Raw genomic sequence first — 19,518 nt, forward strand, 5'->3', positions numbered from 1 at the left:
TCTGAGAATTTTGAAGGGGTGGGGGGTGGGAGGTTGGGTGCACCAGGTGGTGGGTATTGTAGAGGGCACGGATTGCATGGAGCACTGGGTGTGGTGCAAAAATAATGAATACTGTTATGCTGAAAAAAAAAAAAAATTAAAAAAAAAAAAAAAAAGGGGAAATGAAAACAAAAAGGTCCATCTTCAAGAATCAGCTGAAGTCTCATCTGAAGTGTTTATGACCAAAAACTCAGAGGCTTTGGGGGCACCTGCGTGGTTCAGTCGTTAAGTATCTGCCTTTGGCTCAGGTCATGGTCCCAGGATCCTGGGATTGAGCCCCGTGTTGGGTTTCCTGCTCAGTGGGAGCCTGCTTCTCCCTCTCCTACTACCCCTGCTTGTGTTTCCCCGTCTCGCTGTGTCTCTCTCTGTTAAATAAATAAATAAAATCTTTAAAAGAAGAAAATCAGAGGCTTTGGTTAAGATAAAAAAAAAAAAGGAGTAGGATTTGATTCATATTATTGAGACAGAATCTGATGGTCAATGCTCTGGCCACTGGACATCTGCAGAAGTTAAGAAATATAAACTATAACTACTAGAATTCAAAATAGTATGGAGTGAAACAGGTGACAGTGGTTAGGGAGGGCACTTGTCACGAGGAGCATGAGGTGTTTTGTGGGAGTGTTGAAACACTATATTGTACACCAGAAACTAACATAACACTACGTTAACTACACTGGAATTACAATTTAAAAAGAAATTTATCATGGTGGCGATGTTTGGGCAGGAAGGAAAGAAGGAAGGGGCAGAGGAGAACACAGAGGACCTCAACTTGATAATGGTTTTGTTTTACATAATTTCTGGGGGAGGGACACACAGGTATCAGCTTATTATCCCTCTGATTTTTCTTCATGCCCTGTTCCTTCCTACAAACCCTGCTCCAGGGCTCATTCCAGCACCACAGCGAGGCTGTCTGGAGCTCACCTGGTGTCTCACACTTGCCCACCCATTCCAGGTGACCTCGAAGGGGCGCCTGAGAGGCTGGTCTCAGGACCGAGGACCTGCAGACACACCCATATCCCAAGGCTGAGGGAGCTGGCAATCTTGGGGAAAAAAAGTGAGCAGGAAGTTTGCAACTTGGCCCATCTTCTAAAAACTGTCAAGGATTCTAGTAATGCGGGTAAAGATATCAGAAATACCTTAGAAAAAAACAGTATCCACATCTGTTACTTTGTAACGACACTGCCAGATTATTTTTAAAGAACTCTCTCACTTCATCATAATGCCCTCCATTTTAAAGTCATTTCATTGAGAAAGGGTAAAAAAAAAAAAAAAAAAAAACAAAAAACCAAAAATGAAAACCCTGATATGGCAATTTTATTTTTAAGAGTGCGATACTGCAAAACGCCCAGTAGCTCCCCCATCGGTCTCCAGATGAACCCCCCCACACACCCCCGCTTCTCTGGGATCTGAGCATTTGGAGAAAACCATGCACCCACACGTGTGTGTACCATCTTTCAGCAAAATTCAATATTCTCCCAGGCCCAGCACCTGTAGAGTCAGACCCAGCGTATTTTTAAAATCTGTATGTGTTTGCAGAAGCTCCCGGGCAACCGTGATGTGCTGCCTGGCGAGCCAGGTTTCTCTCAAACAACCAAGTTCTTAAGCGCCAACAGATAAGCTGAACAGAGAATTCTGCACCACTGATCACTGCCTAGCAGCAGAGGCTTCCACAGGCAGCACAGCTGCCTCACCACAAGGTGACCTCATCACCCATGGCCCAATTTGGAATCGAAGAGCGAAAGGGGAAAGACAGCCTAGAAGCAAAGGAAACCCGGACTCGGCCCGTGGCTTCTCCCACAGAACAGGACACTCAGCCTTTCCACCAGAGTTCAGCCTCTATCATTCAAACCCGTGCTGTTCGAGATTTGGCCACTTATATTTAAAACTGAGTAAAATTCACAATTCAGTTCCTCGGACCCACCAGCTACATTGCCGGTGTTCAATAACCATACGTAGCCGGGACACCGCACAGCAGAGCACAAACGGGACACTTCCCTCCTCACGGGGAATTCTACCACACAGTGCTGACCCAAAGCATTCCATTCATGACTCCATCATCCCTGGTGGGTTTGGCCTTCGGGCTTCTGTCCACCCTCCCAAGTGATGACTACAACACCCCCCAGGGCAACAGTGCCCACCCAAGGCGGGGGAAGGTTCCAGGAGGTCAGAAATGTCTAGGGCACGTGACATTTGCAAATTACCCCCACCCACAGATGCCGATCCTCACAAAGTCCTCCCACGGCTGAGAAGCTCTATTCCACCACCAGATAATTCTTTAACATTCTGAAAAAGAGCCTCATTCCGATTCACACGTGTGCTGACCTCCCAAGTGGGGGAAAAAAAGAAAAAAAAAGGGGGGGGGAGGTACTGGTGTGACGGACCAGCCCCACTTCTCCAGAACTGCCTGGCCACAGAGAATCTGGTATTTTAATGCCTGAGAATTTGGAAATGGGGCCAAAAGAGAAGGAGCTGGACTACCATGTTCTTTTGAAGCATGGAGATAAATATAGGAGCCCATCACCTAAGTTCAACAACTATGGACTCGGGCCAGCCTGGTTCCCTGTGGCCCCACTCACACCCCTTGTGTTATTTAGGGATGGAGAATTCTGGAGGACCACCCTCCTCCCACCATGGCCCTATGTCTGCACAGAGCAGAGGGAGGCTCCCCTGTGTGGGCTCTCGGGGGTCTAGGCCGCCACCTGGGGGAAGGCTTACAAACTCTGAGCCAAAGCACCAGTCTCATGAGGCTGCTGAGACAAATCCAGGACACGATCCCTGGGGAAAGCTTAGTCTGGCGTCTGGCGGTACAGAGGCTCCTGACCGGGAGCTCCTGTCATGCTGGGGAGGCGGTCACTGTTACCTTTCCTGTGGTAAGCAGGAACACTCAGCAACACTGAGCCACATTAGAATCAGCAACACTGGTTCTAACGGCCACCCCAGCATCTTTTAATCCTTTCCTAAAAGTAGGGCAATTTTGTTCCATGGTATCAATTTGGAAGTTAAAAAAAAAAAAAAAATCCACCTTCCCCTCACCCCAAAAATAGTGTTATCACTTCTGATGCTGTGGTTTACGACTATCTCTATCTTGATGCCACTGCTGTTACTACAATTACTGGGACAACCTGTAATAACACCAGCTCCCAGTTTTTGAGCTGCTGGTCCACGTCAAGCATTGTGTCAAGCCCTCTGTAAATATTATCTCACCGAATCCTCACAGTGTGGCTGTGAGGGGGATTCTGTTGCTCTTCTCACTCGAGAGCTAAGAAAACAGACCCAGAGAATTTAAGTGACTTGCCTAAAATCATAGAGCTGAGGAAAACAGGATTTGAACCCAGATCTGCCTGAATGGACAGCCTATGCGTTTTACCACCACACCAAGCTACAGCTAAACTCCTCCTGGAGCTAAGGGACTAGCCCCCACCCTCAAATTAGAAGAACTTTCTATCACATATTTTAAAGGTTAAAAATGTTCTTCCCCAGTGGCTCTCTGTCCCGCTTTCAAATACGTATTTCACCCTCTTGACTGGGACTTCCGAATTTTCAATATGTAAGCTGCTTATTACAAATACAACAGCCTTCCCCACCCCATTCCCAAGCAGTTTGGAGTGGAGGGGGTGGGAGAACTAAGCCCCCTTTTAAAAAGAATCCATAAAGCTGAAGTATTAAGAACCAAGGTAAAGGGGCGCCTGGGTGGCTCAGTGGGTTAAAGCCTCTGCCTTCGGCTCAGGTCATGATCCCAGGGTTCTGGGATCGAGCCCCGCATCGGGCTCTCCGCTTGGCAGGGAGCCTGCTTCCTCCTCTCTCTCTCTCTGCCTACTTGTGATCTCTGTCTGTCAAATACATAAATTAAAATCTTAAAAAAAAAAAAAAAAGAACCAAGGTGAAACAGTCACCTCATTTCTGGCTGGAAGATGTTCCCACTCGTCTCTTCCTCTATAGAGAAAGGTGTTCAGTAAATAGCTCCTCAATCATATTTCAAAGAATTCCAAGTTTGTGCTCTTATCTCCACATCAGATTATACTCAAATGAACCAGCATCTCTATCTTGAGGACCCGCCTGTGGGACAATGCTCCACGGACTGCATTACCAGGAATTCTCTCGGACAAACGCTTCTGTGCTCAGCATGCTCTGAGGGGTCTGCCCACCCAATACGGAAGCACGGTTGTTTGCAGCCCATTTCACAGGGGTCTGGAGCCAAAGTAGTGCAAACGCCACCAAAGCCGAATGCCCACGAGCTGAAATTCACCTGCAGCCTCTTTTCCTTCTCCCCACCCAAACTATGCACCCGCACTTTCATGCAACACACCGAAATCCCGGCTTGGAGAAGAACGAATGAGAGATTATCACTCCCCAAATTTGGGATTTCCCAGGGCAGTGGAATTTCGGAAGCATTTGGTAGACTGACGGCAGTTACGAAAACAGATACTTACGAGCGACAAGCCAACACCTCACACAGACACACTATCTTCTATCCTTACCATTTCAAAAAGGAAAACATTTAAAGTAAAAACCAAAAAAAAGCCAGAAGCTCAGAGTAAACGACAATCCTTCCTCAGAAAGAGAGTAGAACTTTCAGGCACATGGATGTACAGGGGTGTGGCGGCAGGCAGACAGTCATAGGAAACACCCTCCCTATTTTCCTCCCTCCCTGCGGATGGGACAACGGCTTCTAGACCACAGCTGGGCACTCAACCAGCCCTGACACCAGCCCCTCCCACCCACCCCCCGCCCAGCAGGGGAGCCCATCTCAGCCCAGGCCCTCCCTCCTGGGATCCCCCACCCCAGCCGCACACTCCCCAGTAACCAGGCAGCAGCCAGCGGCCAGACACGGTCTCTGCATGTCCTACAAAGCCCAGACTAAAATCCTGCCGACTTTGCTCCTGGAGAATAAACTCTACTTTCCCCCAGAAACAAGCTTGAAAGGGATCGGTCTATGACACACTGTGAGCCATGTCTACATCCTACTGCAGTCAGTTACGGGGGATGGAAGGAGTGTAAATAGTGTCACCCGCAATTAGGGGACATTAAGAAGCACTTCACTATAAAATGGGAGCCATTTTCAGAGAAGACCTACACATGTGTGAACACGGCACAGTACCCCGCAAATGAAGAGAGCATTTCTCCAAATCAAAACCACGCAAGCGATCACCTTCCACGCGTCAGAATGGCTAAGATCAAAGAGACGAGAACTGAAGGTGCTGCTGAGGATGTGCACCGACGGGAGCCCTCGTGCGCAGCAGGTGGGAAGGCGTGCGGGTGCAGCCGCGATGGAAAGTGGGATGAGCTTCCTCAAAAAGGTAAAAGTGGAACGACCGTATGATCCAGCAATTCCACTTCTGGGTATCCACCTGAACAGAAACACTACTCTGAATGGATACATGTACCCCACGTGCCCTGCAGCGTTATTCACAACAGCCAAGGGAGGGGAGCTGCCTAAGTGTCCATCGACAGATGAACGGATAAAGTGTACAAGCACAAGCACACACACACACACACAGGAATACTACGCAGTCACAAAAAAGCAGGAAGTCTTGCCATTTGTGACAACACAGATGGACTTGGAGAGCATTACACTAAGTGAAATAAATCTAAGAAGGGCAAACACGCCGTAGGATTTCACATACATGTGGAAAGGCTCACGGATGAAGAGCAATCCAGTGGTGGCCGGAGGGGAAGGGCTGGGGGTCGGGTAACGCAGGGGAAGGGGATGAAGAGGGACAAACGTGCAGGCCTAAAGAAGACAGGGATGCAAAGAACAACGCGGGGAACCGCTGACACGTGACCTGCTCCCCCTCATCCATGAACGCCCTCCCCACCGCTCCTCCTCCCAGCCGAAGAACTCAGCAGTGTCCCAACTGGCATCTGGAACAGAACTAAGGGGGGAACAGAGCAGGTCTTGCCTTTTCGTCCTGGTAGATCTTGTTGACGCTCTCCAGCTGCGAGTCATGGCTGGACTGGATCCGGTCAAGCTGTTCCCGCTGCTTTTCCAGCTCTCCCTGGAACTCGTTCTTCTTCAGTTCCACCGCGCCTCTCTCCGCAGCGGCCCTGCGAACCCGGCCCTCCAGCTCCAGGATCCGGGTCTAGGAGGACAGCACAGAACATGAGGGGAAACCGCAAGCTGTCCCTGCAGACCTGGCCGCTGGAAGGAGCTCCCTCTGAGAAGCCAGCAGCAAGCCCTTTGCTGGAGGTGTGCTCCCAGGCCCCGTGGGCAGTGCTGCTGGGCCCTCCTGGGTCCCCTCCCCAGCCCCACACTCCCCAGCTCCCATTCCACTCCTCCTTCCTAACCAGGCAGCAGCCTGGGGCAGACATGTTCTCTGCATGTCCTGCAAAGCCCAGATGGAATTTCTGCCAACTCTGCTCCTGGAGAATAAATTCTTCCCCCCAAAAATGTGCCTGAGGGGGTTCTGGTAAGAGCAATCTTGGAAATCAACTGTACAGAAGCTATAATTTTTCCCAGAAAAACCATATTACAAATAGAGGAAGTCACTTCTCTGGGCTTCTTGGGCACCCCAGCTTACCTCCCAAGAAATCCCACCACGTCCCTCCCGGAGAGTTTGAGGCCTGAAGGAGGGAAATCCATGAAGTGCCTCCCACTTCCCCAGGTGCTCAAATATTTAGTTCCGTTGCCCTCCCGCTGACAGAGCACTCAACCCTTTGGCAGACAAAACCTCTCAGAACAGATTCAGTTCTCTAACTCGGGACCCCAAGCCCACATCTGCCCAGAGACCAGCTCCCGCGGAAGCTCCCAGGAAAGCGCGGTCGCCTTGGGTTGGCAGGGACAGGGGCAGGGTTTCAGGGCTGAGAGCCCCAGCTCTGGGGAAGAGGAAAGGCTGGGTTGGAATCCCCGCTCCTGGTGCACTGCCCCTGTCTGCGTCAGGATCTGCGTGCCTGGGAAGGGGCGGGGGGAGATGAGGTCCCAAGCTCACAGAGTTTTTGTGTCCTAGAGCAGAGCATGTATATGACGCCCTGTTAAAGAAAAAAATCACTCGGACACTTGTGAAAACGGGAAGGAAAACTTCCTTCAAGGCTCCCGCAACAGGGGTCTGTTCAGGAGGGGAGAGAACTGGCTCCACTCTGAACCCAGCTGAGGCAGCTAAGGGTTTGCAGCCAACAGCAGAGTGAGGGGTCAGTGGGGGGAAAGTGTCAAGAGAGGACCTCAAGGGCAGGGAGAGTTCTTGCTAAAAGCAGGCAAAGGGCTCAGACATCAGCAAGAGGGAGGAGGTGCCTGATCAGATATTGGGGGGTGGAGAGAACTTAGCCAGAATTCTTTGCTAAGTGGGCTGGGCAGGCTAAAGGCAAGATGGCGGGATGGCGGGGGAAGCCAAGACGAGGTCTAGAGAAGAGGGGTCAGAGATGCCGGACTGAAGTCTGGTCAAGGAGAGTCCCCGTCCCAGCTCAGCACTGTCTGACCCACAACACACAACCATAAATGGGGAAGCTAAAATTACCGTCCTTGAGTGAGGGCTTGAACAACTGGCACCTGTAGAAACACACTTCCCACACCCGTTGTTACCCAAATGCACTTCCAACACCACTCTGAGATCTGGTGTGGACTGGAGGACCCAACGGCTGTTGGGGTGACGAAGCAAGTGGCCTTCCCAGAACCAGCCCCAGGGGATCCATGAAAAACCCTTCACTCACAGGCCAAGCAGAGAGGGACGTTCTGGGAGCCATCCTAAGTCACAGAGAGGTTCTCTCCTACCCAAGTGCAGAGTGGATGTGGAGAGTCTGGCCTGGGCGGTGTGTGGGGATGTGGGGAGCCCCAACCTCGAGATACAGAGTGCACAAGCCGCTGAGCGGGATGCCTTAGGGAGCGGTGGACACCAGGGCCCTGGGACTCCACCACCAGCCACCTTAAATATGGGGAGACGCTCATGCACCCAGATGAGCCAGGCACCTGGAGATCGACGCTCCGGGAGCTGGCGATCCAGTAGTTGAAGCCCAGGACAATGATGCAGGCCACCAGGGCAGCCAGCACAAGGGGCGGCGACTTCATGCTCCGGCGCCCGTTTCCCAGTCCCATCATCTCAAAGGCTGGGGCGAATCTGCCAAACAAAACAAGCAAAGAAGCCTTTGTGCTCGCGGTGCCGCCCTGGGAGCAGACCGTGTCCATCCCCACCGCCAGCAGGAAGGCGTCTGTGCCTCCAAACGTGAACCTGTGGGAAAGAGACCACCACCAGCAGGCCGGCCCCCCAGGACAGGCTGCTAAGAGGGAGCACGGCCCTGGGAACCCACCGCCTGCAGGGAATGTTCTCCTGCACATCAGTTTCCTCTTCTGTAAAATGGTATTAAGTGCCTTCCCCATCCTCCCCACCCCCTTCTCCCCACCTCCAGGACAGGTTAAGAAGGAATCAACTCTGTGAACAGCAACAGCAAATGTTAAATGCTTCCACATCACTTTAGGGGGAAAAAAAAACCATTTCTCACTGTTCCCCAAAGAGGCCTTTTTGATTCAAGTCCTAACAAAGGAGGGCTTTTCACCTTGGAGAGAATTACTAAGGACACCCAAATAAAGGTTTGTTGTGCAAAGCCAGAAAGCACCCCGGAGGAGTGTGGATGCCCACTGAGGAAGTCACAGCCAGCGTGGACCACCCACTCACACACACATACAGGGTGTTGCTGGCAGGCGGGCAGTGCGGGCCCAGGCTTCCTCTCAACGCTTGCTGCTCTCCCCGTACAGGCCATCCACGTTAGCTAGAGAGCTGCAGAGAGCATTACCTCTGCAGAGAAAGCCAGACACAGCTTCAAAAGGGAGGTGACCAAGTTTGCTCATGGACTTCAACCCAAGACCAGGTGTGCCTGGATACCAGCCCCAGAACCAATGCTTAAGGAAAGTCGACCTTCCCACGAGGCGGATAGAACAGGCCTTATCAGAGGAACGTGGCAGGCACCATAAAGGGCATCTCTGTGAATAGGGCCTCTTTTACGCCAGGTGTGGCCCACAGTGGAGGAAAGACCTCCCGGGGACTCAACCTCCAGGTTAAAGTTCATTCGAGCAGGAACAGAGCAGAGTCCACAGGACCAGTTTTCCCCCTCAGGTGTTCCTGGTTAGGCGCATCCCTGGAAGACCCCTTCCATAATAATCAGGTACTAGTGTGGACGTCTAAATGGGGTAAATGAGCGCTGCCTGGAGTCACCTGAAATAAATGACCATCAGAATTCCGAAGCACAGAACTGACCTCAGCTTCCCTCACCAGCCGCTGGTCCTTCAGGGTGAGAGGGGAAAAAATTTAAAAATCCATTATCAGTGGAAATCAGCAAGCCCCATACATATTAAAGGAGAGTAATGCTCAGAAATACTAAACTTCTAGGAAAGTTTGTATATCTGCGGATACATGTCCTGTATACATGTCTCCACTGCCTTATATCTGATTTTGATCACAAAACAGTCTTTTATACTCTTTTCATACTTCAAAAAGTATATATTAAACTACAAACACAACTGGGGAGAAAAGCTGCACAGTAAAGTGTGAAATTTGAAGTCTCCCTAAAGGTGGCATCCTCCTATTCCAGTGGCTCTCGACCCTCACAGGACCCCAGCATCACCTGCGATGGGGGTATGGGCCCCACTCCTCCACTTCCAATTCAATGGCTGTAGAAAAGGACCAGGTGTTGGTAGTTCTCAGTGTCCCCAGGTGATTCTAATATGCAGCGAGTCTTCTAGATGTTTCTTGATGCTTATACAAGCATCAACATACATGTTTTTAAATCCAAAAAAGAGCATTCACACTGTTTTGTAAATGTCAGGAGTCACTTAATCATACTTCTTATCACACTTTTTCTCGCGGCAAATTATAGCTTGTTCTTTTCTCTCGGAAGTTCTGGAGGGGGCTCCACTGTGTACCAGCATTTATGTAACCAGCCTCCTACAGAGGGCAATTTGGCTTATTTGCAACCACGCTGCCACGAACACCCTTGACATCCACACCTGTGTTTGCAAGCTTCTATCCAGGTGTGAGAGCCCTTACACACAACTCTGAAACCCCAAATGCTCTAAAAGCGTTTTGGACAACTAAACAAGAGAACGGTGAGTGAAGGACATATAGGAACCTTCTGCACTATGTTTGCAACTTGTTCATAAATCCAAACCAACTAAAAAATTGATAGATCTTACTCAATTGGCTTTCAAAGCACTTCCAATAATTTACCCTCTCACTACTAGTATGAGAACTGTTTTCTCACACAGTTAACACCAAAATAAAACTTTTTGATGTTTGGCAATCCCATCAGTAATGATATTTTAGCTGGCTCAGTCCATATAGCATGTAACTCTTGATCCCGGGATGGTGAGTTTGAGCCCCATGTGGGGCATAGAGCCTACTTAAAAAAAAAAAAAAAATTCTTTAGTTATGAACATAAATGAGCACCTTTTCATTTACTGGCCATTTGTTCATTTGGTGAAATGCCTTTTTATATTCTCTGCCTATTTTTAACCTTGGGTGTTCATCTTGTTGATTTGTAAGAGCTCTTTGTATGTTAAAGATAAATCTTTGGTCTTTCATGGCAATGGTCTTTCACGGCTATAGCTTTTATTTTCAATTTTTCGTTTGTTCTTTGAAATTTTTTGCCCATGGTTTTTGGTTATCAGTGGTGTTTTTAAAACACTCTAATCTTGCCAATCTTTTTTTTTGTGTCTGGATTTTGTTTTGTACTCAGGAAGACATTTCTACTCTAAGTTTAGGAATACAAATTTGCCCATCTCTCCTCTCAACACACCTATGGTCTCATATATTATCTTTCATCCACTTGGAATTCCCTTTTAATGTTAAGAATAAAAAATACAAAAAAAAAAATGAAGTTTTGGTTTTATGTGTGTGCATGTCTGTAATGGCTAGCCAGTTCTGTCAGGACTCTTTATGGAAAAATCGACTTTTACCTAGGGCTTTGAAAGCCTATCTTTGTCTATACTTAATTCCCTAGCAATATACTTCCGGGGGGGGGGGGGGTCCTTTTATGACCTTTTATTTTATCCCAGCAGATATAAGTCAATGGATGGGTATACTACAAGTCTGAAAAGAGTAAAAACTCAATTCTCACTTCAAGGGAAGTATTCAGATGATCATTCAAAATGCTCATTTCTTGAGCCAGCCAATGAAAATGTAGTGAACAGCTATGATGAGACAGGCGCCGTGCTGGCACCGAGCAGCTCAGGGCAATGTTAAGAGAACAAACTCTGGGACCTATTGGCCAGTGTCTGACCCTAGTTCCACCTCTTAGGAACCACAAGACCTATCTGAGCATCACTGTCCTTAAGGATACTTGAGAATTAAATGAGTTAAGATATGAAAAGTGCTTAGAACCACATCTGGCACGTAGTAATTGCTCAATAAATTTCAACTTCTTCTTATTATTATTAGAGATGGAAAGATGAATAAGAAATCATTTCTAGATCTAGTGTTTTCCCCATTTTATAAAGAAAAGGTGATGAATGTCGCTCTTCTACCACCTTTCTACTTTATGGGAACCAGCCTTATGCTTAGTCCTATGGACTCTGCTCTCAGTGCAGCAGCCGTAACTCCCATCCCCTGGGGCTGCCTCCCTGCCCCAGCACTGGGACGTCCCTGATAGGACCACAGTATAACAAAGAGGGGTTCCAGGAAGCCAAACATGATTCTGGTCTCAGAAGCCCCTCACTATGGCCCAGCCCTTGGCTGGCCAGGAAGGTATGCAGCTGCCCAGAGGGCACAGTTAGGGGAGTTTGGGGCTCCCTATGGACACAGGGCTGGCCAGCTAAGAAGGTGAGCAGGAGGAAGGGAGGCCAGCACCGAGCCTCTGGGTGGCAAGGTGCTGCAGCACTGACTTCCAGGGCTGTAGAAACTCCTGCAGCTGAAAACAAAAGGCCAGACACAGGTAGGAAATGAAGACTAGGGCAGTAACTCAGAGCCAGAGCTTACAGGTGTCAGATACCATGAAGGCTCTCCTGCCCCCACCTTAGTTCTGTGGACCTAGGAGGTGATGCAGGAGACGTACTCCATCGAGTGTACTAATATTCATTAAAACTGAGGCTCCAGAATGTGTTTTGTCTCATATTTGATTGTCAGTATCTGATATACCGAAAAATGATTAACTCAAATCAGCTAAACTCTGAAACCCCAGGTTTCCCTGGAGAAAAAGGAAGTGGATGTTTCTGCATTAAAAGTGTCTTGGTAAATTGGAAATGTGAAGAAACTGCACAATCCTTCCTACTGGCTTAATTAAAAAAAAATTCAACCTGAGGAGCCTGGGTGGCTCAGTGGGTTAAGCCTCTGCCTTTGGCTCAGGTCATGATCTCAGGGTCCTGGGATGGAGGCCCTCATCAGGCTCTCTGCTCAGAGGGAGCCTGCTTCCTCCTCTCTCTCTCTCTACCTGCCTCTCTGCCTACTTGTGATCTCTCTCTCTCTGGGTCAAAAAAATAGAAGAAAATAATTCAACCTACTGGTTAAAATTATTATTTGCATGTTAGACAAAAAAATTTTTGTAAAAGAAAAGAAACCTCTTATTACTTTTAAAAAAAGGAAAGAAAAGAAAAAGCACCTGAAAATGAGCAACCTGTCAAATATACCGGCCCCTTGAACCTGCTAGTTAAATACTTTTATTTGTTCTCATTTCCTTATTTCTACGTAGGTTGTTTTGTTTGTTTAAGAGAGCCAGAAGAGAGCACTCAAGCCGGGGCAGGATAGGCAGAGGGAGAGAATCTTTTTTTTTTTTTTTTTAAGATTTCATTTATTTATTTGAGAGACAGCATAAGTAGGAGGTAGGGCAGAGGGACAAGCAGACTCCCCACCGAATAAGGAGCACTGACACCTGGGATCATGACCCAAGCAGAAGGCAGCTGCTTCACCGACAGAGCCACCAAGGCGCCCTGGAGAGACAGAATCTTAACCAGATTCTACACTCAGTGCAGAACCTGACGTGGGGCTCAATCTCGTGACCCTGAGACCATGACCTGAGCTGAAATCAAGAGCACAACCAATGGAGGCAACCAGGTGCCCCAAGAATTTATTTTTAAGTAATCTCTACACACAACGTGGGGCTCGAACTTACAACCCTAAGATCAAGACTCACACGCTCTATGGCCTGGTAGGTCTTTAGTCACACAGGCAAATACTGTACAAGAGAGTAATTGAATCAAAACATCGTGTTACACCAGCGTGACCCCTGCAGAAACAACACAGCTGCTCTAGCAGGAGAGTCGCACCTTTCTTCCTTCTCAGAGGAAACGGCCTCACCTGGACCTTGGAGAGTCTGAGCAGGAAGTCCACAAGACCCTCGGCAGTGAGCACACAGGCCTGAGAACTCCCTGTTCCACACAGGTGAAGGATTCGGTCACCAACATTTTTCTGAGGGTTTAAAAATACCCTGCCATGCCCCAAGAATGTCCCCAAGCCAGGGGTCAGCATACCAGGCCCACAGGCCCGTTTTGTAAACACAGCCACAGCTGTTTTCTGGCTACACAGCAGAGCTGGTCCAAAGCTACTCGTGGGGTTATTATTCGGACTCAGCGGGTCAAAATACTAATTATCTGGTCCCTTAGAGAAGTTGATCAACTCCTGCTCTAAACCATGAGGATTGAATGACCAGGTCCACAGCAGTCTCCTTAAATTGCTCCAAAAGCTTACCAGGAAGTGCAGAAAATCTCCTCTCACTACCCCAATCTCCAGTTATAAACATCATGTTTCCCCAACTCTGGAGGCTGACAGTTTATAAATGAAAAAACTTCAACAACATGGTGATCGCTGTTAATAACACTGTACTGTATATCTCAAAGTTGCAAAAAAGAGTACATCTTGCAAGTTCTCACTGCAAGGAAAAAATGTTGTAACTGTGGTGACAGACGTTAACTAGATTTATTGTGCTCATCATTTTGCAACACACGCCAATACTGAATTGTTACGTTGTACACCTAAGACAAGCATCTGTCCGCTATTCCTCAAACTTTTTTTGAAGAAAAAACTTTTAATATTTAAAGTTCATGTGCATGACAGGGTCCCTGAGTGGCTCAGTTTGGCCTCTGCCTACGGATCAGGTCATGATCCCGGTGTCCCAGGACTGAGTCCCACACTGGGATTCCTGCTCAGCAGGGAGTCTGCTTGTCCATCTACCTCTGCCCCTCCCCCACCACTCCACCCCTACTCAGGCTTGCTCTCTCCCTAACCCACTCTCCCCTCCCCCGACCTTTCAAATAAATAGTTTTTAAAAATTCATGTGCACGTTTAATATTATGCAGTGGAAATACCAAAGAGCAAGATGGACAAGTGAAAATGAATGAGAGGAACGAAATTCTTTTTTTTTTTTTTTTAAGATTTTATTTATTTATTTGACAGAGAAAGCACGCACAAGTAGGCAGAGCGGTAGGCAGAGGGAGAGAGACAAACAGGCTCTCCACTGAGCAGGGAGCCCGACATGGGGCTCGATCCCAGGACCCCGGAATCATGACCTGAGCCGAAGGCAGCCACTTAACCGACCGAGCCACCCAGGCGCCCCAAGAGTAACCAAATTTTATCCTGTTTTTTTCCAACACTTGAAATTTTCTGAAGAAAGGCCACATCCCATGTGGATGCCAAGACTACATCTTGGCAGGAACTCCTGAATTTTCCTCCAGTTCAAGAGTTGCCAAACTGCAGCCCAAAGGCTGAATCCTGCCAGCCACCTGTTTCTGTACACTGCGCATAAGCCTAGTTTTCAGTTTGTTTTGTTTTTAAAGATTTTATTTATTTATTTGACAGAGAGAGACACAGCAGGAGAGGGAACAGAAGCAGGCTTCCCGCTGAGCAGGGAGCCTGATAAGGGGTTCCATCCCAGCACCCTGGGATCATGACCTGAGCCAAAGGTAGACACTTAACAACTGAGCCACCTGGGCACCCCAAGTTTTCAGTTTTTACAGGTTGAAAAAAAATCGAAAGAATAGTTCATACATGAACAGCACATGAAGTTAAAATTTGGACGTCCATAAATTTTTATTAGGACACAATGACTCTTCATTTATGCCTTGTCTGAGGCTGTCAGACTATAAGAACTGAGTCCACCAGCAGGGCGCCGCCTCCCAGAGGGCAAAGAAGATGCTCCATCGGGCGAGGGAAGAAAATCCTAGAGTTACATTAATTTGTATCCAAAAGTGTGAGAGCAACTACGTTTCGGTAATTTAACTATCAGATAAAAATAACTTGCAAGTACATACATATACTAATTATATTATTTTATACTATATTACATTATGCTAATTCTATTATACTACCATAAAATAAATACTAACAGTGGTAATAAGAGTAGAAACTGACTCTGCATTTTAAGTCTCTCTGTTGAAGGTCACAAGTCACCACCCTCTGAGGGGCCTGAGGAACTCCTCTGACTCGGTTCGGCACTGAGCACAGTGCGGTGGGGGGACAAATGCTAACCACACTAAACCTTACAGAGTCTAGGAAGCTTTACCATTCGTGTAAAAGGCACGAACTGAATTTACTCTGATAAATGTAAGCATGGGCAAACACAAACCCACCACTGGGAAGGCACAGGTTTCTGATGCAGTTCTGCGTTAGCCGTGTCACAAAGTAAAACCTATGGTGATACAATCAGGTCTGACAAGAAACAGGCCCAAAATACTTACAATTCAAGGAGTATATGAAAGAGGGGTCTACCCCCACCGTCACTAAGCATGAATCCAGCCCTGAGGGTATCCTGGGCCTTGAGATAGGAGACAGTAACAACAGGACCTGCACCTAATTGATAAATTTGCAACATACAGGCCAGGGCTAACCATTTTAATTGAGATAATTGATACGTAACACTGAATTAATTTTAAGTTTTTGTTTATTTCTTATTATTTTTAAAGATTTTAAAAATAAAATAAAATAAAGATTTTATTTGACAGAGAGATGGTGAGAGAGGAAACACAAGCAGGAGGAGTGTGAGGAGAAGCAGGCTCCCTGCTGAGCAGAGAGCCTGATAAGAGGCTGATCCCAGGACCCCAGGATCAGGATCGTGACTTGAGCCGAAGGCAGATGCTTAATGACTGAGCCACCCAGGCACCCCAAGTTTTTCTTTTTTGAAGTAATGATAAAGATCAAAAAAGTTTGGAAACCACAGCAAACTACCATCTATATCAACATGCTCAGATTATATAGTACTCTTCATATCTTTTCCTCCTGTCAGGCATTCATTAATCTTCAAAATCTTAGCTAGGGGAAGTTCTATTAAAGTTCTTATAAAAATAAGACCAAAATATTATAACAATCAGAGAAGGCATGATCTTTTTTTTTTTTTTTTTCCTGGAAGTGTAGGAAATTACTGTGTGAAACAAAGTAGACTCCCTGGGAACCTGGTAAGCATTTCTGAAACTTCAAGCCAAGTTTTCTCATGTAATGTCATCAGTAACTGGAAAAGTCTAGAAAAGAAAATGACCACAACCTAAGAATGTTTTTTGCTAGAGGAAGCGGGAAGCAGGCAAATGAAATACCACTCACACTTTTCAAAGGTGAGACAAAACATATCAAGACCATTCTTCCTACTTTTGTGGGCGCGCGCACGCACGCACAAACACGTGCGCACACACACACACAAAACCAAACCAAAACAAAAAACTAAGACTTTGTTTTAGCTTTTTTTTTTTTTCTTTAACAACGACCAAAAAAGAAGTGTTTCTTTTTTCCTTATCCCAATGAGGGATGCTACTTCTCACCTTAGGTCGTTAAAAAGGTAATAAAACAATACAACCACATTAAAGCCAGGGCATGGGGCCTCCCATCCCTAATCTGGGCCTCCTGCCCTCCCTTTCCTGGGGCTGGCCTTCTCTGGAGGCCAAGCCACCTTCAAGCTCCCCTTCACTAAGGTACCAGCCAGGGGGCTGTGCTTCCCCAGGCTCTGCCCTTTCTACCCTTTGCGCTTCAGATGCAGAAAGCCTGTCTGCACATTCACAGGATTTTCAATAAGGTCAGCAGTTTCCTCCCTGCTCAGGGGAAGGTGGCCACACAAACCCCTAGGCCAGACACCGTCAACCATCCCCACTTCTGTTTCCGTCCAACCCCTCAAAAAATAACATAAATACAAAATCTTTTCATCCCCCATCAATAACTAGGCCCATGGCCAGCAATTAGCAAGGAGATGGCATCCTTTGCTCCAGCAGCAATGTCATCCATATCTGTTACCCGCCCCCCCCCCCCGCACTCCCAACTACTCCTTCCTCTCATTCTTGGTCCTTCATTTTTGAACAAAACTGATGGGGGAAAAAATGTGATAACCTCTCCATAGGAGAACAAAATACATTTGGAAGAGCTGATAGTTTTCTTTAAACATCTTCAGAATTCAATGTCTTTTTGACCACCGATACCTTAAAAATTGAGTTCTGGCCCAGGGACAGAAATCTTACTAAATTACTGCTTTCTATTCACAAGTAAAATTATTCTTCCCATGCATGAGCTTACCTTAATCTTCTATAACACAAGCAGGAGAGGCCAGAATGCCCTAGGAGACCCACAAGGACCAGTCAGCCTAGAGACTCCACTGCTCCCCAGTCTCATGCTCCAAAAATTTCAGAAATACTAAAACTGCCTAAATTTGAGTGAGTCTGATGGCTGTAAGCCAAACAGAGTCACTCGAAAGCTGTTAAATATTTCATCAGACTGTGGGACATCTTAATAATCCTACCCCCAGGAATGTCCCTCAACATTTGCGGAATTTCGAGCTTGGGGCCTTGGAGACCCCAAACCAGACAAAGAAAATCTCAGACCCGCAAAAGCCACACAAGTTTGGTTAGGCAAATTTGGAAAACAGATATCTGAAAATGACCAGCAACATCACCGCATTCCCAATACAATGGTCCTTAAATTCCGCTAAAAAGAACATCCATCAAGGTAGGTATTTTCTTACTTTACCTAAAAAAGAAAAAATCATTACAAACATCAAACACGGTGTGAAACAGAAACGGTATAAAAAGTCAGGAGACTGTTTTTACAGCAGAGCAGAAGTTCTATGGATGCCCCCACACAATCATGGGTGGGAAACACACGAAGGACGGAACCTGGAGCATCCCAGAGACCGGCTCCGGATGCTGCGGCGGCTCGCGACCCAGGGACCCGGCGCCCAGCTCGCGGTCACCTGCCGGGACGCGACCTCTGCCAACGTGGGCTCCCGAGCGCCAGGACGCGGAGGCGAGGGCGCGCGGCGGCCACCCGCTCTCCCCCGGCGCCCGTCACGCCCGCGGGACCCGCACTAGTGCGACTTCGGGCTGCACGCTTCCGACTTCGGATGCCGACGCGCGTGACACAGCGGAGAACAAAAAAGAAAGGCCCCGCACGCCCCAGACCGGCCTCCGCCGGGGGAGAGAGCCTTCGCACAGCCCCTCGCGGCGGCCGGGGGCCTGGGGGTGGCAGCGGCCCCGGCGCGAAGGCTCCGGCCCCGCGCGGGTTCCGGTGACAGGCTGCGGCCAGGGCGCGGGCCCCGGGCCGGGAAGGACGGGGAGAGGGAAGGCGGCCAGGGCGGCCCGGGAGCCGCGCACTCACCTCCTGCCGCGGCTCCGGCGGCCCCTCAGCGCTGCCCGCCCGGCTCCAGGAACGCCCGCTGCTCTCCCGCAGCCGCCGGACTCGCGCCCTCGCCCGCTCCGCGCCTCGCGCCCCGCGCCGCCGCGTCTCCGGCCTCCGCAGCGGCGAGTCCCCGCCCCCGGACCGCGCCGGCGGCGTGGGGAGGAGGCGGCGCCGCGAGCGCGGGGCGGCGAGGCCGGGGGCGCGCCCGGACGCCGGCCCCACGGTGCGCGCGCCCCCGCCTATGACCGCCCCTGCGCCCCAGCCCGGGCTCCGGTGTCGCGTCCCCTCCGCGACCGCCGTCCCCACCCCCGCCCCACGCGGCTCCGAAGCAGCAGGGGAGCGGGCCCCGAGCGTCCTAAGGACGTGCAAGGATGGGAAGCGGCGGCGCGGAGCGAAAGGACCTGGAGGAGTGACGACCGCTCACCTTACCCCCAACCCGGGCGGGCCGGAGGGAATTTTCTGGAATGTAGGGCCGACTCTATCCCGCGCCACCCACCGTGCCACACTCGCGTCTCCTTCAGTGGTCCCGGCCCAAACCACCCAGAGGAAAAGAGGCCAAGGAATAGCAGGAATTTAGGGGGTCTAGCCTCACAGATTTGTCTTTTATCTTCCACCAATCCGTCCCAGTTCCTGGCCTCCCCACGACTGTTTATCCCTCAAGCTTTAATTTTTCGGCCTGTGGCCCTCCGGACTCCTTGTGGGTAAGATGAAGATTCTCGGACGCTGCGCAAGTGTGATCTTCTAGTACTCTCTGAGGATGAAGCTCAGGAGTCTGATTTTTAAACAGCGCTCAGAGCGCACGTTTGCTCCAGAAGCCCCGCTAGGCCACGCCTCCCTGAGAGGGTGCCACAAAACGAATGATCTGCTGGATACCCATTCTAGAAAATTCTAAAACACTGGTTCTTAACCCTGACAGCACGGGCCAGACGTTTTATATATATGTATATATATCTCGGAGCTTTTAGAGTATTTGGATGCCAGGGTC

The 19,518-nt window shown here is 48.9% G+C and overlaps 1 protein-coding gene across 3 annotated transcripts in view; it reads right to left on the minus strand.

Annotated features, from left to right (window-relative positions):
* The window catches only part of GOLM1 (golgi membrane protein 1), a 61,386-nt gene extending 42,165 nt beyond the window's left edge, over nucleotides 1-19,221 (minus strand). The window contains exons 1-3 of one of the 3 annotated variants that reach the window (XM_047701174.1): nucleotides 19,030-19,221; nucleotides 7,937-8,084; nucleotides 5,940-6,119 (exon numbers count right to left, since the gene is read on the minus strand). In XM_047701174.1, coding sequence (XP_047557130.1) covers nucleotides 5,940-6,119; nucleotides 7,937-8,065 — 309 coding nt within the window. In that variant the 5' untranslated portion in view covers nucleotides 8,066-8,084; nucleotides 19,030-19,221. Of the gene's footprint in view, nucleotides 1-5,939; nucleotides 6,120-7,936; nucleotides 8,085-18,512; nucleotides 18,645-19,029 lie in introns of those variants that run through there. The other 2 variants (XM_047701172.1, XM_047701173.1) reach the window with 2 other exon arrangements.
* Between the last annotated feature and the right edge of the window lie 297 nt (nucleotides 19,222-19,518).

The sequence above is a fragment of the Lutra lutra genome, chromosome 13, assembly GCF_902655055.1.
Source record: "Lutra lutra chromosome 13, mLutLut1.2, whole genome shotgun sequence".
Classification (NCBI taxonomy): Eukaryota; Metazoa; Chordata; class Mammalia; order Carnivora; family Mustelidae; genus Lutra; species Lutra lutra.